The sequence below is a fragment of the Propithecus coquereli genome, unplaced genomic scaffold, assembly GCF_000956105.1.
Source record: "Propithecus coquereli isolate 6110/MARCELLA unplaced genomic scaffold, Pcoq_1.0 Scaffold22, whole genome shotgun sequence".
In the NCBI taxonomy this organism is placed as follows: domain Eukaryota; kingdom Metazoa; phylum Chordata; class Mammalia; order Primates; family Indriidae; genus Propithecus; species Propithecus coquereli.
In genome coordinates this window covers 3,426,975-3,454,389 of record NW_012147189.1, presented here as the reverse complement: position 1 = coordinate 3,454,389, position 27,415 = coordinate 3,426,975, and the positions used below count along the sequence as shown (strand labels likewise).

Sequence of the window (27,415 nt, the reverse complement as noted above, 5' to 3'; positions counted from 1 at the left end):
CAGGGTGGGCTTCCAAGAGAAAGCCAGATTGTCAGCAGACACTTGAAGGAGGTGATGGAGTTTGCTGTGGAAACGAGGTGAGAATGAGGGAGGCAGAGGGTGATAGAAGATGAGACAATGGAGGCTGGCAAAAGCTGGGGACTTACAGGGCCTTGTGGACCAATGGAAGAAGCTGGGTTTTTACTCTGAATAAGATGGGAACCTTCACAGGATTTTAAGCAGAATAGTGTTGTCATGACTTACGCTTTTAAAGGATCAGTTTGCTGGGTTGAAAATAAAAAGAAGGAAAGCAAGGACAGAATCAGGAAGGATATGACTGGCGTGATCCAGGCAGGAGGTGATGGTGCTGGACCGAGGGTGGTAGCCACATCCCTCAGTCATTGTGCAGCCCAAAGATAGTCCAACAAATTTCCAAAATGCTCACTAAGGAGATAGTCCCACCCCTGTAGAGTGCCACTCTTCTAGATCTAGAGTTAATATTATGGCCCAAGGCTGCAGCAGGAAACAGATGGCAAACTCCAAAGGGTAATTGAAGAGAGTTTATTGAAAGGACTGTTTACAGATGGGTGGAGTTAAGGGAACCCGAGAAAGTACTGCAGTACATTAGGGTTTGCAACCTAGAAGCTGTTACCACCTCTAGGCCTGAAGCAGTAAGTGGAGGGAGACAGTACCAGAGCACAGCAAGATTTATGTCTGTAGGGCAGAGCAACCCAGAAAGAGACATGGCCCTCACTAGAGGAATGCACCCTCAACCAGCCCCTGGCCCAGCAAGGAGGATGCTACTGTAAAAAATACTCCGACCTCTCTCCCCTCCCCCTCTCGTGCCTCCTCCACTGGCCAGTCTGAAGCCAGAGGGCAAGGGAAGCCTGGTGAGCCCGGCTGATCCAGTCCGGAGGGGCAGCTCCTGGGAGTGGAGCAGAGTGGAGAGGTTGGAGGGTGGATCTGGGTGACGCAAATGGAGAACACCTAGTACAATCACTTTACTTTGTTTCTTTAGGTATGCTAGAGTAATTATTTGGCCTTTTAATGAAGGAATATAATACTTTATTCACTTTATAGACCTTTATAGCATACACTAATATTTTTTGTTGTTTAAAAAGGGTCTGGAAATTTGAGGATATATTCATTCTTTCATGTTCTTATCAAACATTTATATTCCATTATGTCGTGGTGTTTAACCACAAATTGTTTTCCGTTACCCTGTTTACAACAGTTAATGCCTGGTAAAGAATGACCATGTTAATATGTCACTTGAACATTTTTATTTGCCTCTAAAACAATGAAGAATCAAAAACATATGAAAGAAAAGAGTTATGAAAACTTGCTCTTGCCAATATCGACATGTCCAGAACATGGAAGAAAAGAAAAAGGGGAAATAAAGAATAAGGGAGCATAAACATAGAAGAACAGCATTGTAATCATCACCAAGATGAACACAGAAGTATCACAGAGTGTAAGGTGTGATGCAGGCCAGCCAATCAACAGGAACGGGAAAGTTGATCTCAGCACTAGAGAAAAAAAATAGTAAACAAACAAACAAATTTAAGAAAAAACCAAGCCACATGCACGTATGCATTTAAACTTGCACAATGACTTATCGAGAACCCCTTAAGGAATACCTTATTTAAATCTTGTTTCACATATATCCTTTTTATATTAAGAATGCTGTATGCTTCAACTCTATGAGTCTGGCATTATATTCAAACAGTATTTTTTTATTTGTAATGCTAAAAACACCAACAAAAAAGCAAGGGTAGTTACAACTGTGATCATCTAGTTAGTGCGAGCAGAAACATAAACATGATTTTACTTAAATTGCCAAATACCAAAAAATCAATAATTGAGACCTGTATTTCTCTAATTAGACATCCAGGCAGATTCAGTTCACTAAATATTTGCCAACTCTCTGAATTGAGATATAGGTCTTGCCATTTGTCAGTGACGGTATATACTAAAATGTGAAGCATAACATATTTTAGGAACTATCACTTTAAAATGTGAATTATTGATGATTATAAATAAAACTGTTATAGACATCTGTAAAAAAATGTGCATTATTGAATGATACATGCTCTATTGAATTCTGTATCTTAAAAATGCTTATTATCTTTACAGTTACTTTTAAAGGACAGACTTTTAAAAATAATAATTAAGGTATATGTTCTATTCACACGCCTGAAGATGATTTTTATATCATTAAACTTCTGCATAAATATTCTTCAATAAGCAATTAAACCAAAGGCTCTAGTTTGCATTTTAATCCTCCTTTTTCTCTGTGAAGTCATCACAATCATGTACCTTTGATCTTGCAGTCATTTCTGGCACCAGATTCAGATATCACAAATGAACAATTATTACTTAATAGAATGGAATTCAAAGACAATGGAGTCTAATGAAATGGGGCTTTGTCTCAAACAAAAGTGAAACGTTTTTTAATAGTTTCAAAGAAAGAGTTCTAAGCATATTAAAGAAACCAATTTATGATCTGAACATCTTGAGAGCTTTTCTTAATGGTCTTATAGACACCAAGCAGTTTGAAATTTGGAATTTTTCTTGGAAAAGTAAAAGCCGTTTGTACTTGAGAGCTTCTGTTACTATTCTTTGCTTTTACCCATGTTTGTTTTGATTTATTTTGTTTTCTGTTCCTGCAGGCTGTTCCACCTCCCAACTTTGAGATGCCGGTCTCCATCCCAGTGTCCAGCCACAACAGCTTGGTATACAGCAACCCGGTCAGCTCACTGGGAAACCCCAACCTTTTGCCACTGGCCCACCCTTCTCTGCAGAGGAATAGCATGTCTCCTGGTGTAACACATCGACCTCCAAGTGCAGGTAACACAGGTATGTTCTCATAAGGATGTGATATTAACAGATCGTTGGAAGGAACCACTTTTGGTGAAAGCCAAGTCTGTTTTGTCTACAAAATGTTTTCCGGGTTTTCCATTTATGTTCCTGCACTACTTAACATCCACCCCCTGCCAGGTCTTCTACATGGTAAAGCCTAAACCCTTTAGTATATCTTTCAAAACCTTTCCTAATCTGCAATGTATCTCTTCAGCCTATCACTTATCTCCTTCGGTGGCCGTATCCTAACCACATACTCTCAAACAACTCAAACATCCCATCTCCACATCTTTGCTTCTAAACTCCCTTGCCTAAAATGCCATTTTCCCCCTTCCTCCTAGCAACATATCACCTCTTCTGTGAAAACTTCCCCTGTGTTCTCTGATACCCTTTGTCCCATTTAGTTATTTATTACTTTGGTCGCTTTTCATTTATTTACACAGTAATTTATTCCACAAAGGTGGAAAGGAAATATGATAGGATAGTGTAATTTATAAAACATGTGAAATAAAAACAAAGCTGAGTCAGAAATGAAGTTAAGAGCACATCATAAACACATATACGCCTGCCATAAATTTGTCTCTATGCTTCTAGGAGATCCTTACTGTTGTTCAATGTACAATGTCCCAGAGAAAAGAAATTCTTGCTCAGAAAAAGCTCAACCATTCTTAGTACTTAGATCAAGCAAAATACATTGTGATAAACTGTATGGAATATGTATCTGTTTCTCCACTGGATTTAAAGAACCTTGAAGGGAAGAATGTCCTCTTGATTTGCCAAGCTCACAGTAGGAACTCAGTCAATGGGTACTGAATATAACTAAACCATTCCTTTATATTTCCAAAAGCAGTATTAAAAATAATTATATTTCTAAATCACATACAGCAAACAGTTATATATTTACATTTTATTTTTAAGAAAGTACTCCACAGGAAATTTTTAATTTATCTTAGGCACACGTAAACTATATTAAAAGCAGTTTATTCATGGAGGAATTTTCCCTTTAGAATAACTGCATATCTGCCTCACAATTAGAACTAAATATGTATTACTTCTTTTAGTATAGAAAGCTTTCCATAGGAAATACAATTAGAATCACTCAAATAAAAAATCTTGATAAATCTTGAGTATGGGAAACGTGTACAAGGGACTTCATTATGCCATTCTCTCGCCTTTTGACTATATTTGAAATTTTTCATATGAATTTTCAGTAACCATATGTATCCCTTTCAGATCACACTCATATGGAGTTGAATGTCCTATTTAATAAACTCATGCTAATTTTTTAAAATTCTGATACTTTATTTCCAAAATACTACTTGATTGGAAATAATAAACATTTTTTTAAATTTTAATGAACGTTTTCTTTTAATTCTAAAACCTGAACTAACTAGTAATTATAGAGTATCATTTAGAAGCAATTAGAAAATCTAGATGATATTCTCACTATTATTCTTTTGGCCAAATCTGATTTCTTAAAAACTAAAAGCAATTATTATATTCAATATCTTACGGAAGCATTTCAACTACCATAAATAAACATTGCCAAGTTTTAACATACTTTGTTAAGCCTATGCTTCTAAATTTGTGACTAGTGAAAACTTATTTTATTGTGTCAGTAAGATTCGAGTAGTAAATGTGAGTAGATTCCTAAAATGATCAAAATTCTGGGCAATGAACATTGCACAAAATTAGCAGTATAAAATATATTTACAAAGAACTAAACATCAAATGTGTGATTATCTGAACACAGAATAGACCTTATTCTTTTTTCTACTTTCTATAAAACATGTGCTTAGGAAAAACCTAGACTTGGAAATAATAAAAATGCAGAGACCATTCAAAGACTGGATTTTTAAAATGTAATCTTTCTTAGAAAAAAGATTCTGCAAAATGTCAGTGATTGAATGTATTTTTAACGTTTGAGCACAGCATGTCACAATAAAACAAATGTCAGCCATCTGACTTGGGTAGTACTTTACAAGTTTATGACTATTGGGAGAGGACAAAATACTGAGGTTGCTAAAGGTAAAGTGTTCTGTTCTGTGGGCCTTTAGCCTTTCTCCTTTTGATCTTCCTCTTTAATCCATAGGTGGTCTGATGGGTGGAGACCTCACATCCGGTGCAGGCACCAGTGCAGGTAAGCACAGACTTCTGTTCTGCAGTATTACCATTGTTCAGAGTTCTTCCACTAGGTGATTTGCAGGACAAAGTCTTTTGAACAAATAAAAGTTGAGAGGTCTGTGAGAGGCATGGAAAAATGACCCCAAGAATTTCTAAAGCACTTTTCTGAAGCAGGAATGGTTAAAGAGTAACTTAGAAGAAAACCATTTATTAACTAGAACCTTCCTTAATAAAACTTCAACTGGTCAGCAGAAAATTGAGAGCTTGGATCAAATCAGCTTAATCCTAGCTACCATCCCTGGACACAAGAGTACCTTCAGCAAGCCATGCTTTTTGTGTTCTCTGTTATCTTAAATCATTTCATGTTAAATGTGAATCACCTTCCACCCAAAGAAGCACTGAATTCCTGTGTATTTCTAAAGGAGAGTACATAAAGAAAAGGAGAGAAAAAGATTATAATCATTCAACAATACTGTTAATAAAACAAAACCACGTTTGGCATTAAAATGAGTTCTTATTGAACATGAATATAATATAACCCAAAAAAGACCCTTAAATATGTTTCAGCTCTTAAGAACTTCTTTTATACTGTGACCAACTGTCTCATAGTCACATTTCTCTGGGTTCCATATTAATTCTTAATATTGTGATTATTAAGATATTGATGTCATTTTTAATGCAGAGGCAGGACAGCACAATACTTTTAAATGCCAATTGCAGTTCACTATTGGCATAACAAGTAACCATGGTAATTTCTGCAGCTGGAACATGCTATACATTTAAAATATTAGGAGGCAGGCATGAATGACACAAGGTTATGTTTCAAATGTCAAAAAAAAAAATTCAAGTTTATTGAAATATCCATGGCGAGCCTAATTAAAATGTTTTGCCAGGGTCAAATATAATAGCTTTCTAATTATAAGAAAGAAGATAAATACAATTGGTATAATAAAACATTTTTATAAATATATCCATTTTGGGGTAGTGTTTCTCGCTTCTGATGTTGGTGTTTCACTAATTCAGTGAGTAGTGAAGAAAAAGTCTTAGAACTATGCAGGGAATTAACAAACAGGGTGAATAGCGCTGGCTTCCTGTTTTATATATCTTTTGAAAATTAGGCAGAGTCAAATTAGTGAGTAAACTCAATGTAGTATTTTGCTGGACACTGAAATGAAAGGATCATTTTTTCCCCCTCAGAAAATACTTTGTGGTTTGTAGCCTCAAAATTAGAGAACCCAATCAAATCCAGACCAAATTTCTTGGATTCAAGTCTCTGCCAAACGCTATGGTTAGAGAGAATAGTAGGATGGGGACTAAGAATTGGGTATTCTCAAGGACCAAGATATAAGAAAAATGATTTAGATGTTAGGATGTTTTATCCACTATCTCACTGCACCAGTTTTCTTGCTATTATGGGAACAACTAGTAGTGGTTCTGAAAGTCATTAGAAGTAGTAAAAAAAAAAAAATGTAGAGGAAAACGTGGGTTACTCAGCTTCGATGGAAGTGGCTTCTGGTAACTGCCTAATTTGTAGAATACTTTAGAGTCCTGTATTGAAAATAAAAAGTGTTTGGTTGTTCACTTATGCTGTCATCGTCAATTCCCTGACAGTCTGCTAAGTTTAATGGTCCTCCAGGGTTAGAGAAGACATTCAATCTTATATGCGTAACAGTTTGCCACGTATCGATTCTAGCATCGTAGAACTAACAAAATCTCACAGAGCTTAGCAAATTCATGCTGTTATCTCAGGACCTTTGCCAAAGTCATGAGAATCTTCTAATTCAAAAATAGAAGGAAACAAAAAGGAAGACACTCAAATGTCCCACCCTGATGATAATAAATACTGTATCTTGACTGTATCTTATAGCCATGAGCATGTAGTTTTCACATAACTTCTATATAGTTGTGAAAGAGTTGCTTACCCACTTTTTAAAAATAGAGGAAGCCATCTCTAACTCTGGTTCCAAGGAACACCTGTTGCAGATGCCACTTAGTCTTGAGCTTAGCTGTCATGTCCTGCTCATAAACTCAGCCATCTTCCCCTTGTTTCTCATGCTGGCCAGTATCATATGTCGAAGCTGAATATATTTGTGCTGATGTCAGAGAATCACATAACACCAGGGGGAAACAAGGCCAGCCAGGATGTCTCTGCATTTCAGAAAAGAAAACTAAAGCAAAAGGGCCAAAAGATATCTTCCAAACTTTGAATATTGTCATTGAAATTCAAGGTCTCAGATAAAGGTAGAAACTCTGAGGCCAAGTGGCAAGATTGCAATCAAGTTAAATACTTTTTAGCCTTTGTAGTTTCTTTCAAAATCAAGTCATTTCAACTTATAAGAAGGGGATTGTCTCATTTGGAAAGGAAGTAAACTTAACATTCATTGTGTGCCTGTAAAAACTAGAAGACCAAAAAGGTAAGCATTCTCTTTTTCAGCTCAGCTTGATCATAAAGTGTAGGATCTTTCCTGTGTGGTGCCTGAGCCATCCCTGTCTCTCATCCCATCCTCCAGTGAGTCACCAAGTCTTAGCAACTCTGCCTCCACGGTGTTTCCTAGATCTACCCCCGCTCTCTCCATTCCCATCCCACTGCCCTGGCTCAGGCTCACGCCAGCACTCCAGGACTGTTTCTAGAGCCTCCCAATTCATCTCCCTGCTTCACATTGCATCCTGCTCCAGTCTCACCATGACTAATACGTCTTTCTCAAATCCTTAAACTAATTGTAGGTCATCATTCACATGCTGAAAATCCAACCATGGCTTCCCAGCTCTTTCAGAACTAACCGTGAAGCTCTTGTCTCCGGCTCATCCCTGCTTTGCAGCCTTAACCTTCTTCCTTTCTGCCACTGCCATCGAGAACCCTGCACTCCAACTCCACTAACAGCAAACATTTAAATTGCTCTTACCATGTGCCTTACAAAAAGTAACTCGTTCGTTCTTATAACAGTCCCTTAAAGTAGATGTTCACATCATACCCTTTGTACAGAAGGGGAAACTGAGGCATGAGGAAGTTAAGTAATTTCCCAAAGTAGAACCCAAGCAGTCTGGCTCCAGAGTGTGTGCTACACTTTCTGTGTACTACTACACCACACTGTGCTGCCACTCTCCAAACCATGTCAAGGCCGCTTGCCGGTCCTAGCACTCCTTTCTCTCCCCTGCTTCATGGTCCTGAGCACGCTTGGTCATCCCTCCAAATTTAGTTCAGCCATTCAAGAAATCCTTTCCTGACTCTTTCAGAGGAGTTATGCACTTCTCTCTGCGCTCACATGGCAGCCTGCGCCGACTTTACATATCTCATTGCGCCGTGATTACAATGTCTGAGCACATCTCTCTTTGGACACTCTGCTCTCTGGGGGCAAACTGTGTCTTATTCAGTTTGTATTCCCAGCTTAATGCATAAGAGTTAGCACACAGCAGATATTCAGTAAATGTTAGTCGAATAAGGGAAAAGTTGATCTTCTAGACATAAAGTTTTAATAGTGTCGACGTAAAGCAGGAACATTTCAAAGAAATTACGTAATTTTTAAATTAAAAAATATATATACCTTTGATGTGTAATTCACAAAAATAATGTATTCTTGGGGCACAGTATACAATGAATGTTTAATTAACTATTTGATTAAATGGCTGAACACCATTTAAAGCAAAATTTTACTAACTTCTCTAATATTCTTAACAGAAAACCTAAAGAGCTGACATATAACAGTTAATGAAATGTGGGTTGACATCTCAGGCCATCACAAATCACCTCTTAAAACAATGAGCCTTTTATCATCACTTAAATTGAAATAATTTTAAAGATGAAAGCAAAAGGTAATAAAAAAGTAACAGGATGGAGTTGTACTCTTGGTATAAGAGAAATATACATCAAGTCATTAAGATACATTAGTAATAGTGATGTTTCTAGGTTTCAGTTGACAGTTATCCAACCACTACTTAATCCTTTCCTCTCAACAACCAAAATGAAAAGTCACTGCTTTTAAAATTACATTTTGTCATATCTCTGTACATTAAAGCTTTTAACATGCTAATCTGAGTGGTTATTGATGATTATAAGATCAAATTCAGTTGAATTTTTGTAATCATTAAATTTAATGGAAATAACCATTAGCATAGCAATGCCTTGTGTTGGATTATTCACTGTCCTGTTAGTACCCTTTGTTTTCACTTTGATAATAGAGTTGCCTTTTATCAAGTAGAAAGGACCAATATGCTCAAGGATTTACTGATTTATGGTTGAGAACAGAAAAAGAAAGAGAAAAAAAGAAAAGTCTTTAGGAATCCCTTTGAAAATTTAAGAGAATTCTACAATCTACATAGCTATTTGACAAAAAGGCAAGGAGATTTATGTATATTGTTTAATAATTTTAATTGGCATTTATTGTAAATTAGATATAATTTTATATAAAAAGAAACCAACAGCTGTTTCCTTATTTTGATTGTTAATTGTTTACTATTTTATGCATTTGGTTGTCAAGCATTGCCACTTCTGGAATGCTTAATTTATGTCAGCTAAGTACATGAAGACCGATGGTGCCCGTGTGCTGCTATGGATAAATACTGAGCAGGGAATAAGGAGACCTGGTTTTCAGACTCTGGAAAGACTCCACCTAGCAAGACCTCGGGTCATGACTTAGCACCTTTAAACTTAGTACTCAGTTGGGATAAGACACAAATATCTTTACAACTCATTTACGCATCGTGTTTTATGATCATATAATCAATCATAAGACTTGTATGATTTTTTTATAATTCGTCTAACATTGAAACAGAAAAACTTAGCATATTACAAAATAGAACTAAGTGAGAACAGGAAAGATCATACAATGGTTGATTTTTCTGGACCAGTACCATTGTTTTACAACTATTTGTTTTTGAGAACACTTATCAAAAATTTCTTGGCTGACTTTCTTATCAGCTAAAGACTTCTCTGCAATTCTTACTCAATGATTTCAAATATTGGTGAAGTGGTTTAAAATTTAGTCTAAAAAGATTGGCATTAACAACTTTGCATTTTTCTTGCCTAACAAAACACGAATTCAGATTGCAATATTCAAGAAAGGGAGAAAGATACCTAATTGCTCTCAAAAAAGAAAACTAATCGTTAGTATAAAGATACAGTTTTTATATCATTTTTGAAAATATTATTAAGCAGAAAATGAAAAATATCTAAGTTAATGGTTGAGTTTCATTTTGAAAGTAATATTACTCTGTTAGTTTGAACGGTTCTGGAAAAAACTCTGAATTTTACCTTGGGAGTTCACTCAAAACATAAATAAAGATCCAGTAAGGCCGGGCGCGGTGGCTCACGCCTGTAATCCTAGCTCTCTGGGAGGCAGAGGCGGGTGGATTGTTTGAGCTCAGGAGTTCGAAACCAGCCTGAGCAAGAGCGAGACCCCGTCTCTACTAAAATTAGAAAGAAATTAATTGGACAACTAAAAATATATACAAAAAATGAGCCAGGCATGGTGGCACATGCCTGTAGTCCCAGCTACTCGGGAGGCTGAGGCAGGAGGATCGCTTGAGCCCAGGAGTTTGAGGTTGCTGTGAGCTAGGATGACGCCACGGCACTCTAGCCCAGGCAACACAGTGAGACTCTGTCTCAAAAAAAAAAAAAAAAAAAAAGATCCAGTAGCATTGCTTCATTATTATCATCATCTATGAAGTTAAGTAACAATGATATTTTTAACTCAAACCGAGGTTATCAAGATTTATTAAAGGAAAAAAATTCATAGTCCTCTAATTGGATGATCTACAACATGTGATACGCAGCCACTGCCAAGAAATTCAGTATCCACTTCTTGTATACAAAATCTGACAAATTATAGAAAAAGCAGTACCTTGACACCTTTCTCTGGGAGCTGATGTCAAAGTAGAAGGCAGGTCAAAGAGAAAACAAATGAAAAACGTTACAGGTTAAGTCAGGATGTAAAATCTGCCTTCAACCCCTTTGGCTTGCCATAATCCTTAACAAGCTTGATTTCCAGAGGGAAAAAGAAAATTTCAAATTATAATTTCTGAGAGGGTGTTTCAGCAGATTCTAGACGCCTTTATTTATCATGATTTCTGACTTCACGAACTATATCATTTTTATCCCCTACCCTTCTAGTATATTCAGCAAAGCAATGTGAAAATCAGTCTCTTTACTCATACCCACTGACTTAACCCAAGAGTGTGACTCATAATAAAACTTTGGTTATTTCTAATATTAAATTCAGGCAGTTAATTTGTTCCCCCTAAAATACTAGTTTTACTCAAAAATCTGTCTTTTTTTTTCTCATAGCAGTCTTTTTTCCTCGTACGTATTGAGTCCTCTCTTCCCTATTTTTGGCATCACCATAAGATTTTATTTGGAGATAGAAAGGAAAGCTTTTTTCATAATCATCAGTGATGTGACATTGTGCATCAGTGGACACCATATGCTGAAGGGGGGATGTGGTTAAAAAAACCCCTCTTTTGGAAATCAATTTTTTACTTACCAGGGACTTTCTCACTCAGGGCTTCAAGGCTGTCTGCCAGCCAAGAGTATAATTTGCTGTTTTTAGCTAAACCTTTGCCAATCACTTAAATTTTGCAGTAGACTTAAATAGTATGTTTCAGTTGAATTTCAATTCAAAGAGTATATAGTCTTTATACAGTCTCGTATTGGAAAGATTATTAGCTACTTTGAACTAAAGGAAACTAACTGTATTGTACCAAAACCTTGGATAAACAGTTTCAACTTATAACCTACAGATGTGTCCACAGGGTGCTACGTATTCATTGGGTTTATTTATTATTGCTCCATTTCAATTGTTTTAACTGAACTCCATACCTAAGTGTTAACTGTTTTACTAGACACTATGCCTTCCTGTCACAATTTCTTCAACCTCTAATTGTGGTAAAGAACTGATTATGTTGTATTTGAAGTATAAGGGGGAAGAAACCCTGCTATGCTAAGATAGGTTGTTATAGTCCTAAGAGCAAATCTAAATCTATAGTCAATTTACATATGCAAACATCATAGCATTAATTTCCATAACAATTATGAAAAGGGAATCTTTAGTTAGCTGTAATATTAAGCAACTCAGCGACAGCTATAAAATCATGGAGCAAACTTGTTGCTCAAACGGTAATTTGGGAAAATATTCTAGAGGCGGGTATTCAGAATAATAAAATAACCCAGGAAAGTACGTGATATACAGTTATTTTAGGGATGGCATTTTTGCCCTTGAAAAGTTCATAAATTCCCATTTTGCAGGATTGTTGTGAGAATTAAATGAGATAAATGATGTAAAGCACCTAGCACAGTTTCTGCTTCAGATTAAGTGCTTGTTAATAAATGTGAGCTATTGTTGGTATTATAATTATCTGTGTTCTACTAGCCAAAAAATTATGTTTAGTTTAATGCAGTTTCAGTTATATTTATTAAATGTGCAGTGAGTTCACAGAGATATCCAGTGTGGGCCTCCTCACCTCAAGGGTGGGAGTAAAGTAGATATATGAATAAATCTGAGGCAGAATGTGAGAGTAATGCAGTGCAGTGCAACACATTTCACTTTGAACGTTACGAACTTCTGATGTGTTTGCAGCAGTTGTGTAAATGTTAAAACCACAAGTAATTATTCTTTCTCTTCTGTCACGTTCTCTCTAATTTATACTGTCTCAATATTTTTGTTTATAAAAATGACTGAAAGAATGAGCGATGGTGTCAATAATGAAGACACCCCCTCATTTTTAGCAAAGAGACAGCCCCAAAATCTCAAGAAGTGAACAATTAAATGAGTCATAAATCTATCATTCAAAGTTAAGTGGAATTTTTTTTAAGATAGCATGGTTCAATTTCATCTTTATGGTGCAATTAAAAACTATCCCTTCAGTAAATCAGTACCAAAAGTGGAATGATATTTTGAGTACCTTTTTGCACTGGAAACATCTGATTGTCAATTTCCTCCTTAGTTGCAAATGCAAGGATATGTGCTAAATCTCAAACATCTGGCTTTTGTAATAATGTAGTAGAAGCAGCCTGTGTTTTGGATTCAAATCAAAGCTCTCCCACTTGCTGACAGGGTGATCTCAGTTGAGTCACAGAAGCTCCCTAAGCCTCAGTTTCCTCTTCTGTCAAAAGCTGGGATGATAATGTCTAACTGCATTACCGCCAGGACAAATGAGAGAGTGGTTAGCCAACACAAATCTACTTTATGACAAGGACTCTCAATCTTTGTAAAAACAACTTAGTAATAAGTAAAAATTCTTTGCTTCTGCTCACAATCCAGAGCTTATAGCATGTGCTGTATGTTCAAAGTTCAGTATCTAGTTGACAAATAGACTGTTAATTTACAAAAGATAACAAAACATAGTTCAAGAAACATCAAGGACAAGTGGGCTAGATATGAAATCCCCGAAGGTCTGGTCCAGGATCAGATGACATGGTCAAGCAGAAGAGACAAGTCTCTTTTTAGAATGTCTGCTGCCCCTGAACTGGTACAGCCAAGAATAGTCTTGGCTTTGGTATATTCTTGGGTATTTTTCTAAGAATACACCACAGAAGACACCGAGATTTCACAGGAGTTTCTTCATGGTCTAACATTATGCATTATTATATAATTTCCCTAAGAAACCCCCAGAAAGAGTGGAGACTTGATTTTGTGTGTAAGAATCTGTAATCAGGATTCTTTAGATAAGAATCAGGAATCTGGTTTGTCCCCCATTCCACATTAGGTATAATGAAATTTTCATCATTCCCAGATTTCTGATCCCCAAATATTTTGTGGTTGCCTTTTCTCTTAGAGCCATCCCATGAAAAAGATCTTTTTCCCTCAAAAAAAAAATTATTGTGATTCACAACAGCTGAATAACTTATAGTTCCTAGTGCTTTTAAAGAGTTTTAGGCATTCAGGGCAGAGTGAGTATAGAACTGTAGTCTAGACGTTCATATTTTTTCCACTAAAAATTTTATGAGTGTCACTTCCAGTAGAGAAGTGATTGTATGAGCAAGTTTACTATATACAATTTCAAGTAATTTTCTGTGAAAAGATGTATATTCATTTGAGACAAAAAACAACAGGCTGAAATTGGAAACTAACTTCTAATCTTAAAACTTTAAAAAGTCAAATGTAAAACTAATCGATGGTAGTAAGCATTATTATATATGTGACATCTCCTGTTTAACAAGGCAGTATACTATAAATATTTTCAAAATTGTTTTAATGAAAAAAACTAAGTGGATAAAACATTTCTTTGAAGTAAAAGCAGCAAATCAATACATCACAGGTCCAGCTATATGTTCAGCTTAATGTTTTCCTGTGGCAGTTTCCTCCAAAGTCCCCAAATGAGATACTAATTCAAATCAGATACAAATTCCTAAAGTAAGCAATTTTTATACACCTATATATTAGAAGTTGTTTTCCAAACAACAACTAACAGAGAATACCATAAAATACTAGACATTTCGCTCTCATGTTGAATGGTTCTGATAGAAGCTGGTCTCAATTTAAGTCTCCTTAGCTTCTGAGACTGTTACAGGGGAGATTATTGACTAAAATATTACAAAATCTACTTTTAAAAGCATATTTAATCATCCACTCAAAATAGCACACTGAAAGTTAAATAGCTGCTCTGGTGTTCAGTTTAGCTAAACCCAATATTTCCTATTTGTAAATATTTATTCAGAAGGAGACCAGAAATATGGTTTGGAACATCACCATTCTGTGCCTCTTTATATGAGTTCAGCGTCTTCTGAACCAGAACTACTATTTACGATGCCCAAGTTGACCATATAATGTGTCCCTCAAACTTCCACATCACCTCTGGCTTAGGACAACCTTTGAGTCTCCTGTCCCTGGTCTCACACATCATTTGTTTCCTCTCTTCCTTAGTACCCCTATAATTTTAGAATAAGACTTGCCACAGAAGGGGCTTTAAAAATCTCAGAGTGGCCGGGTGCAGTGGCTCACACCTGTAATCCTAGCATTCTGGGAGACCGAGGCAGGAGGATCGTTTGAGCTCAGGAGTTCAAGACCACCCTCAGGAAGAGCGAGACTCCATCTCTACTAAAAATAGAAAGAAATTAGCTGGACAACTAAAAATATATAGAAAAAATTAACCAGGCATGGTGGCGCATGCCTGTAGTCCCAGCTACTTGGGAGGCTGAGGCAGGAGGATAGCTTGAGCCCAGGAGTTTGAGGTTGCTGTGAGCTAGGCTGATGCTAGGGCACTCTAGCCCGGGCAACACAGTGAGACTCTGTCTCAAAATCAAACAAACAAACAAAAAAAATGTCAGCATGTGACTGATATTCAAGGAGCAGTGTAGTATTATACTTTAGGGCATGGACTGTTGGGCATTTGAATCCATACTGCTTGGGTTCAAATCATGACTCCACCAGTTGGTAGTTGTTTGACACTGAGCAAGTTACTGGACCTCTCAATTTTCTCATTATGTAACACAGGGATACTATGAGTACTTCACAGTGTTGTCCTTGTGAGGATTAATGGTGTTTTGTATCCATGTATTATATGAAACACAGCAGTTACTAGGTGCCTAGTACTGTTCTAGCAGTTAATGTATATGCTTAATGTTGTGAATATTATTGGAAAATAATATTATACAAAGCGTTTGCTGTTAGTAATCCTGTTGCATGGTCACGTTGGCAGTGGCTGCCTCAGATGAGTATCTGAGAGTCTCTGATTCAGATTACTTTATTGCTTTTCTCACACTAAGGAGAGAATTACTTACATTGCGAAAACCAAGGCTCAGTAGGGCTGAAGGAACTCTAATGGAGAGTTTGATTAGAACTCATGATTAGAACCTGGATTTAGCTGCTTTATCCTCCTTCGTCTTCAACTCCTGACTGCCTTGTAAATCTCTCCATCTCTGCAGCCGCATTCAGACCTCATTTCTCATAGGTTCGTTAGCAGGTGTGTGCTAACTAGCTTCCCTAGCATCAGTCTAACCCCCTTTAATCTCTCCCTTCCACCGCCGCTATTGTCATTTTTCTAACTCGCAGAGTTAACAAAGCTAACCACTCAGAAGCTATCTTTGCTCATTTTCTAAAGTTTGGTAAAAGTTTAGTATAAACTCTACAGTATAAAGTTTTCGTGATCTGAGAGGAGCATGTGAGCCAAACCTACTTTTCCAACTTCTGAAAACTGCACACTGTACAAGACCAAGTATTTCATCTTCATAGGTACACTCCTCCTTCTTGGCTACACTTACAACTCTGAGATCTCTCTGTCCTACATTCCCTCTTTCTGAGAAGTCTCCCTCTGAACTGTCTGATAAAATGCTATTCACTCTTCCGCCATTTCTCCTAGGCATTCATGTAGTCCATCTTCTGGTGAAAAGTTCTGTATGAGTAAGTTATTGTTGAGATTTATCTCTATAGGGAGACAACCTATGGAAATAAATACTACCAGTGTGGAAGAAAATATCAGAGTCTTGCGAAAGTTTTCGTTATTATTAGGGAAAATTTCTATGTTGTCTGATTCTACCACTTGCAGTTAGCTAAGGTAATGTGCTGTGAAATGATTAACAGGTGCAACAGGTAAAAAAGAAGCTTCAATTAATTCTCTGTAAACAAATTTAGTAGGTGGGCCACTTACATGATTTGTCTACTTTCATATTATATGGTTGATGAGCAGTTTGTCTCAATGGTGTACTTGGTCATCCATCGGTTTGCAATCATTATCTAAAATAGCAAATTTTCTCAAGTAGCATAAAGAGGAGAGACCCTCAATGTTTCAGTTTGACAAATTACTCATTATATTTTCAGTTCTCATCTAATAGTCCCTCAGTAACTTACCTTTTAGTGCCATTCCTGAATAACTCCTAATTTTTCTAGCATGTTCTATATATCTGTTTCTTGAGCACTTGAAACATTTAAAGAACTATTAGTTTGTGTAGTATTGCTGCCTCTAATTGCAGCGGGAGTTTATAGGAGAGTGAGTTCAATGTGGGCTGAAGTTGTCTGAAAGGCATCTTGAAAGAGTTGGGACTTCAGCTGATCCTTTAAAGATAAATTTGAATTAAACAGGAGAGCAAACACTGCTGGTTATTGAACTGCTGGAGCAAAGACCTAGGCATATTCAGAGGACCATAGGCCTGGCTGTGGCCATTGGAAATTAGGTTAGATAGATAGAGTGGGTCAACTATTGACAGTCCTGAGAGCCAGGCAGGGCACTGACCCAACCATGTTAAGCATTAGTATATGAGAAAGAAACATGATGGAAGTGGAAGTTTAGAAAGATGTCCCTGGGTTGGTTAATATCACACATATGCAAAAAACTTTGCATCCAGCTTTAAGGAGCTCACACATTTCTGAAGCTCCTCTTAAGGACTGGTGAAGAACCTTTCAACCAGAGACCTGAGGCCCAGATGGGGAGTTGTTGAAGGACTTAGTCAAATGGGGATGAAAGCCAAAACTAGGATGGTGGCAGTGGAGATGGAAACAGGCATTTTTGAAGAATGAACAAGATTTGGTATCTCATTGGATATGGAGATGGAAGAAGTGGAGGGAATGGCCAAAGATGACAGTTTGGGAGATTAATAAAAGGTTATGCCAATGAAAGAATTAGCCATGGTCCATAAGAATGAGTTTCTGTTTTGTGCTTATTAGTTTTATATGCTTGTATTTATAATTGAAAGTCCTGGAAAAGGAAAAAGAAGTGAAAAAACCCATAATGCCTAAACATCCAAATAAAAGAAAGTTTCAGAACTTTGGGCTCAAAGAGAGCTACATGTTCAATTGAGCTCTGTGAGACAAGGCAAAATGCCTTCCTCATAATATCTTAAGCCAGGAATATGTTCTTTGAATTTACAACTTCTTAAAATAGGAGTCAATAAAAAAAAATGCAGCAAGTGTTTGCAAGTTAACTGAGGAGAAAAAAAATTTTTTTCTCCTAACACCACATTTCAAGTTCCGTATCTTTACACTAATTTTAATATGAGTGTTTACAAAAATGTAACCAGTAGACGTAGATTCTCTTATCCTTTTTATAAGTTATATCATGAATACTTAAAGTAGATTTTTTTGTATAAAACAATATTTTTAATCAAATGAAACGATAAAACACATTGACTCTAAAGTTAGTCTGTACTTCATTTTCTTATAATCTATGATCAGGAAATCCATTCCCTCATGCTTTATAATTTTTGTGCTTTTAAGTGGTCAGGGGAATGTGACATCTGCATACAGTCACGTCCAAATCGATAATTGTCCAGTCGGAGGGTAATTTTAAAACATAGCATGAATAAAGGTTGAATCCGTACATTAGAAGGTTGTTAAAAGATAGTGTTTCCCACCTCTCCGACCCCTGAACTTAAAAGAGACCATTCTCTTTGGTGAATTGTCTCTTCAGGTGGGACAACAAACACCTCAGCACAGGCCGTAGTGTTCTGAGCGAGGAGGAGGCTGCGGTTTCCCAGCCGGTTTAAATGCAGGCTCTTCTTAGCAGTCAACCACACGCATGTATTCATCATCGATTTTCAAATGATAGGTTTCTATATCACTGGTTTAGGATCCACAGTCCTGCATTCCTGAATCTATATTATGCCAAAAGAATAACAATTTGGTGGCTGGAAACAGAAATGGTTATTATACGGCTCCAAAATGCTAGCTGGCACAATATGCTAAAAACAGCAGAAATGCACCGGCAAAAAAAAAAAAAAAAAAACCAGAATTTATTTGTTCTTAAAAATAACTTCATGTTCCAAAAATATGAATTTAAGAAGTGTCATCATCATTCAAAATATTTTATATTCAATATGTAAACACCTTAAAATATCTTCTAAAATGGCATAATTGCCAAATAATAGGAAATATTCCAAGAGAAAAATAGAATGCTTTTTAAATCAGTTTTTTAGCTTTGAGATATTTATTGGATGAAAAACTATAATGGATGTTTACTTTTTGTTTTCCCTACTGCTGCCCCAAATCATTGTTTAAAATGTGGGCAAAGAGATGTTGGAGGCTTTATTGGAATTTCTCAGAGAGTTTACTGTATAAAATGTTTTTTTAAAAAAACAAAACTTTGCTCAGAGCCTCCGTGAAGCATTTCCATTTTCACACACTGGCCCAGTGCTTGTCATATCACAGGACAACACATTTTACGAAGCGGTTTTACTTCCTTTTAGCAAAATAACTCCTCCATGCAAACCAGTATCGGCATCTACCGAGCTGGGGTTTTAGTTTCTTCTGATCTATTCAAGCTTCATTGCACTGCTTAACTGACTTCCCCACCCCCCTTCTTTTGAAATTACCCAGCTAATTTTCCATTTGATTGTTTATTTAAACCAGATCTCACACAGGCTTAATAGATAACTGACACACGTATTCAGTGTGTCCATCTGAACTTCGGCTGACAGAAAAGTATAGTGCAAATTTTGCCTTGGTTTTCTCTTTCCCTTTTTATCCAGTAGAATTTATTAATTCAAACTGAGGCCATAACGTACTCACAATAATGATTCGGGAAGACACATTAAATATAAAACTCCTCTGAGCATTCCATTTCATCAAGCGTCTTTCTAAATGAACATACCCTTTGTTTGTATTTGTCCTAGGGAGAAAAGGTAAGCATTGTTTCATACAATAATAGCTTTTGTCACAGAATAGTTTCCAAATTAACTATAAAGAAAATTTTGACTTTTGACATATTTAGCTGGCTTTAGAGAATTTGGCTAATTTTCCAGAAGTTTTATTATAGAAGTGTAATTTACATTCAAATTCAACCAACATTTCTTAAGCAACTACTGTGTACTCGACACATGTTTTGGAATGTCTCATTTGTTTTATTTTTGTATTTTCCCCCAGTAGCTTGGAGAATTTTATGCATAATCCAATTGACAATTTAGTCTTATAATTATTTGTTATGTGTTCAGCCTGTTTGTTCATGCATAAAATGAGACAGGTAAATGAATGGGATATGAAAAACAAATGTGCTTGATGCAGTGTGCCTCAAATATATTTTCATTCCAAAGATGTTCCCGTAAATATCTCCTGAAGTATACCAGCGTTTTGCTTTCCTGATTTCTCATTGCCTCCATCTCAGTCCCTCATGATACTCTCCACACTGGTCCACACCACCAGGCCTTCCTAATTCTGGGGTATCCCAGTGTCAGGAGATCTTTCTGACCACTTACAGGCCTGTGTTACACCTCTTCTCTGAACCTTCACGGGTCTGCATTTCCACCATCTAAACCCAAGACGTTTTAGTCTGGAATTCAGGGTCTCCACAGCCCAACCTCCATGTCTTTGCAGAGTCTCTCACACCCTCTCTTTTCAGGGGTTGTGTTCTAAACAGGTTCCTCACAACGTCCCTGACTATGCTCTGTAAATTCCTGCCTCGGCCCTTTCCCAGCGCCCAGTCACAAGCCTGGCGCATCTTTCTCTCTCCTCCCTTCTCTCAAGGCCCACATCAATTCCTGCCACTTCCATGAATCTTTATTAGATCATCTCTTCCCTCCTGGGAACTCGGTAACACTTGATCTGGATTACTCAGTGGGCACCTCACCCTAGGCTGTCCTGTATCAGTCTTTACTTTTTCCACGTGTATGTATTAGATTAACACCAAAAAAAGATTATGGAGACTTTCAGGACTGGGGCCTTGTCTGTGCATCCTCACTGGGTTGCACACAATATCACTCATCCAGGAGTGATAGGTACTTGTGTTTTGCTGTGATGACAATAACGATGAGGTTTAACCGTCTCCTTGAGAGAGCCTCGGAAAACAACTGTCTAGTTTTCTAGCAAGGATTGTTCAATCAGGTAGTTGGTTTCTCTTACTCTACAATCCGAGGCAGTGGAGGAAGCCAGCAGAGGGCTTTCTGAGTTGGCTCTCAGTCCAGCTCAGGTTGCATTTCTAATCAACTCTCTCCATAGCTCTTCCTGTCATATTTTGAAATATGAAAAATGGAGACCTGCATTTGTCTGTTAGTAGGGGCTGAATGTCAGAGACCTGGGAAAGCTCTTTCAGTCTTCCCATCGGACGGCTATTCCTGTGCCTTGGTGAATCAGCACTTTAGTGGAGGCATCATCACTTCGTTTCAACCCCTGGAAAGGGGTTTTGCTTTTTGAAGTTCTGTGGGGGCAGGAAAGCAAGTCTTCAGGATTATACACTGAACTTAGTGAGGAGGGCAAAGCACACAAGAAAAACCATAGGGAGAATTCACTCAAAGGAAAGGGGAACTGAATAGAGAAATGTGTACGCGGCTTCCCCGCATGTCCTAGAAATTATAGTCTTGCTGTTGTGCCCTTTCCTCATTTAAGGACACACAGACACACAAAATAAAATCCAAACCAATGAACTGAAAGAGTGAGTCATGCCAGCCAGGCCTCCGCCAAGCTAGTCAATTAAAGTGCAGGACCAATTCCATGCTTTTCTTAGACCCTGAACAACTGTCTGACTTTCTTCCTGAGTTTTTTTAACAGGAAAAAAAGTATATGCTGATTTCAGAGCAAGTTGATATATATTAGCTCTCTTCTCTTGAAAAATTTTTTAATCTTCTTTCAGAGGAATATTAAATAATTAAGTGATTGGGTTATTCTTCACCTGGGGGTTAAATCAGTCATCCTGTGGATTTTCAATGTGTGTGTACTAGATGTCTTACCAGTAAGCTTTTATTTTTGTTCTCTTGTAGTGCATTCTTTAGAAGTATATTCGAGTCTAGATTTCTTCCTGAGTACTTTCCTTGTTCTGTGTTAACAGGGAACGGGTATGGCAATCCCCGAAACTCACCAGGTCTGCTGGTCTCACCTGGTAACTTGAACAAGAATATGCAAGCAAAATCTCCTCCCCCCATGAATTTAGGAATGAATAACCGTAAACCAGATCTCCGAGTTCTTATTCCACCAGGCAGCAAGAATACGATGCCATCAGTGGTAATGCAAAACTATATTTTAAATAAATATTGATAATGTTTTGTATATGTTTTGCTGTTTTTGCATTTGTCTAACTTTATGAATTACCAACGTTCTCACAGAAAATTAATACATCAATGCTGTTGATGGAGCCCTGTTTGTATTTAGCTGTTATTTCTGGTAATTGGTTTGCATTTCCCTTTTCTATGTAAAAAAGAGCCACATCTAGTAAACTTCACTAAAGAATTGGTGTTCTGGAACAAGGACAGCATTTCTTTTTAAAGCTTTCAATTTATAGCTATAAAAAAATCAGATCCAACCATTGGTCAAACCGTATATCCCATAAGCAGAGCAATAGATAATGAGGTACTTCATAACATAATATTTTTACAGTACAGAGCTATTTATGTCCTCAAGGTGCTGACAATAAAAAATACTTTCTATAATTTCTAAATGAGCTTTCTCCTATTAATTGGCATTTCCTTTCTTAGATGTGTTGCAGTGACAATATCTAATACGTCACATGCCAATGCACTGCCTCAATTCATCTTTCCATGTATGTGCTTCATGAAAATAGCTAGCTCTGAAAAGCAAATTGTGTTAAAATCCTAGGCATTTTGAGGACAAAGGTTATATTTTACATCAAAAAAAAAAGTTGTGGCATTTCTAAAAAAAATAAATAAATAGACATAAAATATAAATTTAAATAGACCCTATCATTTTTCTTTCTTCTGGGTCTGCATGTGTAAGATGAAGATAATATTGTGGGACCAAACTCAACAACAAAGAGACATCAGTGTTCTCCAAATTAGCTTTGCTTAAGAGCAAGAACATTTAAAACCAAGATTCGGTAGACAAATTTAGATCATTCTGCAAACACATTTCTTTTTTTTTTTTTCTTTCTTTGCTCTGTGGCAAGCTTCAGGGTAAAACAGTCCTGAGTGCTGATTAGTTTATTATGGCACAGTGCAGATTAATTTTGAATATCAACCAAAAAAAATCACATAATATGCAACGTTCCCTTTGGAAAAGACTGGGTCTAATAAATATAACCTCCCACAGGGCTACAGCCAAGCAGTGTGGGCCATGTGTGGCGGGCTGTCTCTATCAGCAGATTTATTTCAGGTCCCTTAAAACTGATGCTTTCCCAGGGATTCTGTGAGGCCCTTCAGGTCTCTCTCTGGCAGCCAGGTGTGGCTCCCCGCTCCTCCAGCAAGTGGGGTTTCAAAGTACCGTCTTTCCCCCCGCCCCGCCAAAATGTGGTGATGAAATAATGAACATCGAGACACTGACCTGGGCTGAAAACTGGATAGATTGTCTTCACATTTGAGACGAATAGCTCATTAAGGGAAACAAAGAACGTCTTTGTAAAGAGTTATCCTTGGAGTCTGGGTTTTAAAACTGTTTAAACTGTTGTGTCTATCAGAAGATGCTTTTCCTTTTGTTGAAAAGATTTTGCCCAATTATAAATATTTACAGACACTAATTAATAAAACTCCTTCCCCATGCTCTCAGTCTGAGGATGTCGACCTGCTTTTGGTAAGTGGTGAGAGAGCTTTCTTTAAATGGCATGTGCAAAGCTACTTTTAGGTGGAGGTGGTAGCTTTGATGAAATTGGAAGATTTTGGACGTTACCACAGTGTGTCAACATTGATTATGTTTAAATACCTATAATTTCTAGTGTCACTCACAGTTGAAAAGAATGTCAGGTTATTTTTTTGTGTCCCAACCTCTGTAAGGGAAGGCCATGTGTTCCATATTTTAGAACTTAAGTTATAATAAATTTCAAACACACACAAAAATATTTCTTTCATTATTTAAAACTAAGATATTTCTTTTTCCTATAATTAAAGTCTCATGATTTTAAGTTTATATGGATCTTTAATATCCTTGTTGTAAGGAGTTACATGCATTAGCTCCTTTGCCATCTAGTTTGAGGGAAGTTTAGAAGAATCTGAAGAAAGTGGTCAGAGCACCACCTGCTGGTGAGAATATAACATGAATCCCATTTGCTCTCTGCTGGGTATAGAACTGAACATAAAAACTACCGTGGTTGATTTTAATTTTTTTAAAATTTGCATTTGAATAAAAACTGAAACAATGGAAGTACAGTATACATATTTCATCAGTTTTCAACATAGGCTGTTTTTACCCATAATAAAGCTATGGTACTTGTTACTAGTTCAGTTGCCTAGGAGATACTGATGTAATGGGTTACTATGGCAACAGCTGGTCTCTTGAAGGATTGTAAATGATAGGGTTGGCAGAGTTCATAGAGACACATGTTAAATGATTAATTTCATGAGATTTGTACCAAGTTATCTCTTTATGTGCAGAACTAATACTGAAATGGAATTTTTTAACTTTTTAAAAAATTTCATCAATAATGTCTTTTTATTTACTTTAAAAGAATCAAAGGATAAATAACTCCCAGTCTGCTCAGTCATTGGCTACCCCAGTGGTTTCCGTAGCAACTCCTACTTTACCAGGACAAGGAATGGGAGGATATCCATCAGCCATTTCAACAACATATGGTACCGGTGAGTAGCTTTGCCATGTGCAATTAGTACCCTAAATACTTTTTATTAAAAAGCAAGATGAAAAAAGTTATTATCTTTTACTCTATTAAGAAGCTTTGTTTAATACCTGTGGTGTACAGATCACTGCACCCATTGCCTATTCCTTACTATAACAAAGTGAATATCTACATTTTTCTTTCTTAAGTGACTGGAAGTTTTATTTACCCAACCTGAGTTCAAAATAGAAGAACAATTTCAAGGAAATTGAGCTGTTATTTCTTTGATGTAATAAAAAGCTCGCTTTCTTGGGATTGTTTTTAAAAAAACATTTCTAGGTCATCAAATATGTATATACTTTTATAAGAAATTATAGTTCTAATAAACTAGAATTGTAGCCTATACTACTTCAAAGCTTTCATAGAATACTTATTTTTGGTTCATAGTATATTCTTTTTAGATTAAAATTATCCGTGATGTTTTATCCCCCTCTCTCCTAAAAATAAAAAAAATATAATAGCAGCAATACTAATAGAATATTCTAGAAATTGAAAATGTTTATACTGTTTACCATTTGATAATTTCTACATTAAATATTTTCTGTGGTTTTATTCTTTAATCTAGAGTACTCTCTGAGTAGCGCAGATCTGTCATCTCTGTCTGGGTTTAACACCGCCAGCGCTCTCCACCTTGGCTCAGTCACTGGCTGGCAACAGCAGCACCTACATAACATGCCACCATCCGCCCTCAGTCAGTTGGGGTAAGCAATTTCATTTTTTTATAATATAATTTTAGAATACATTTTAAATGACAAATGGCAATCTCTAAATATGTGCTTTAACGCCCCATTAGAGGGTGTAAAATTCTACTTTATCAAAATCTGAAAGCGATTTTCAGATTAATACCTTGCAAGTAGCTTAAATATTACATACCTTATTCTTTGAGGGAGCTCTGTAATAATAAGGTAAATTCTTATTGTTTTAGACCACATTTGTTTCCACTTCTATCGATGATAGAATTTTTGTTTAATTTTCACACAGTTCATGTGGGACATAAGAAGGTATTTATAGATACACATTCTTTAAATTTTCGAGATATTTGAGAATATTTTTCATTTAGCATAAACCACATAGTTGATGCTAATGTAACCTAATGCTCCTGGGATCAACTATTCAACTGATACACAGTCTTCATATATTTGTAATGTACTCATAATACAGTTGTGTATTTATAGATATGGTATGAAAATATATATGTGTATACAATACTAATTAGTACATACAATACTAATTACCTAAATTTGGGTATAAAAGTAATTTTTGTTGTTTTCTGAAGTCAGAGGATGTATCTTTCTGCCCCCTTGTGGTAGTTTTCAGATATGTCTTTATCACAGAAATGACTCCTGTCAAACCTTAAAAAGCCCTGAATTCACAGTTCACACTACTTCATATAAAACAATTTTTTAAAAAAAAAAAGCTTAAAACATGAATCAAGGACCTGTCTTTAAGTTTAATCAATAACTCCAAAACTGCATTTAATCTTCAAAACAGAATACTAGGATGCTATAAAATATTTCAAGATAATAAGTTTTTATATTTTAGAAACATTCTACATGCCTAGCCCACTTTTACTTTTCTGCAGAGCCATTTGATTTTAGTTAACTAGTAAGCTATATCAGTTAACTAGTTCCTAACCATATTTCTAAGGAGATAAAGACAATAAAACATCGATTAGAATGTAAGTCACTGATTGATACCACAACTTTCTCTTTTGCTACCTCTCTCCCTCTCCCTGACAACACTAGCTTTCAGGTGGTATTGATTTAACATAGATTAGTGATCTGATTATGGAATCTTCACCCATTCACCATTTGCTATGTGCATCCTACTCACTAATCACTGTCGTTGAAAATCTAACATTTCATGTAAATAGTAAGATAAATTCACATGACATTGTTGCTCTGCTTTCTTGAAAGATAGTTAACTTTGAAGATATGTTAAGTATTTATCAGCAACAGAATTTATCTTTTTAGGACACAGATTTTCTCTGGAATGTCAACTATCCAAGTAGACATTAATTGTGTAACTTTTTCAGGTAATTATCACTAAGTACATAGTACCATCCAGGCAATTTTAAAGTATGTATTGTACTGCTGTGGCTTGGCAGTGACTCCACTAAACATGATTCTTGTCAAAAAGAAAGGTAACTTTCTTTCTCATTTTTCACAAAATTTATCCACTTTAGGACTAGATTTCCCTAGAAATTATCCATGTCAAAAGCCATCTTATTTTCTCTGAATGTGGCTTTCTTTTGTTTTCAATAGCACCTGGTAATTTGCATTTTTAGATATAAACACATATTTATTTACATATTTTAACTATACTACAATTTTGAAACTGTCTTCTGTTGCCTGGGGAAACTCTGATTCTCTGCTACCCCTAATAGAGGCTTCAGTAAATGAGAAAGGAGTGATACCCTGGACTAAAGAGGAACTGAATCACAGCAGCCAAGGTTGAAGCATTTTGTTCGGCTCCCAGTTTCTCTCAACACTGAATCTCAGTGTGCATAATTTGAGTTTAGTCTATGAGGTTTTTTTGGTTTTTTTTTTTTTTGATTTGGTGTTTTGTTTTTTTTGTTTTGTTTTGTTTTTTTGAGACAGAGTCTCACTCTGTTGCCCAGGCTAGAGTGCCGTGGTGTCAACCTAGCTCACAGCAACCTCAAACTCCTGGGCTCAAGCGATCCTCCTGCCTCAGCCTCCCGAGTATCTAGGACTACAGGCATGTGCCACCATGCCTGGCTAATTTTTTCTATATATTTTTAGTGGTCCAGCTAATTTCTTTCTATTTTTTTTTTTAGTAGAGATTGGGGGGGGCGGGTCTCACTCTTGCTCAGGCTGGTCTCGAACTCCTGAGTTCAAATGATCCTCTCACCTCGGCTAGGATTACAGGCGTAAACCACCGCACCTGGCCCTAGTCTATGAGTTTTAATTGCACTAAATCACTTACGTTAGCCCTTAAATAAATGGGATGACGCTTCCAGGCCTTCCGATTCTGGCCCTCCTTTCTCTCTCTCTCTCTCTCTCTCTCTCTCTCTCTCTCTCTCTCT

General features: G+C 36.6%; 1 protein-coding gene across 4 annotated transcripts in view; it reads left to right on the top strand.

Moving 5' to 3' along the window:
• The window catches only part of MEF2C (myocyte enhancer factor 2C), a 175,349-nt gene that overhangs the window by 139,485 nt on the left and 8,449 nt on the right, over positions 1 to 27,415 (top strand). For 2 of the 4 annotated variants that reach the window (XM_012644767.1, XM_012644766.1), the window contains exons 5-10: positions 2,652 to 2,838; positions 4,934 to 4,981; positions 21,643 to 21,815; positions 23,310 to 23,333; positions 24,205 to 24,334; positions 24,935 to 25,070. In XM_012644767.1, coding sequence (XP_012500221.1) covers positions 2,652 to 2,838; positions 4,934 to 4,981; positions 21,643 to 21,815; positions 23,310 to 23,333; positions 24,205 to 24,334; positions 24,935 to 25,070 — 698 coding nt within the window. The remainder of the gene's footprint in view (positions 1 to 2,651; positions 2,839 to 4,933; positions 4,982 to 21,642; positions 21,816 to 23,309; positions 23,334 to 24,204; positions 24,335 to 24,934; positions 25,071 to 27,415) is intronic. The other 2 variants (XM_012644768.1, XM_012644765.1) reach the window with 1 other exon arrangement.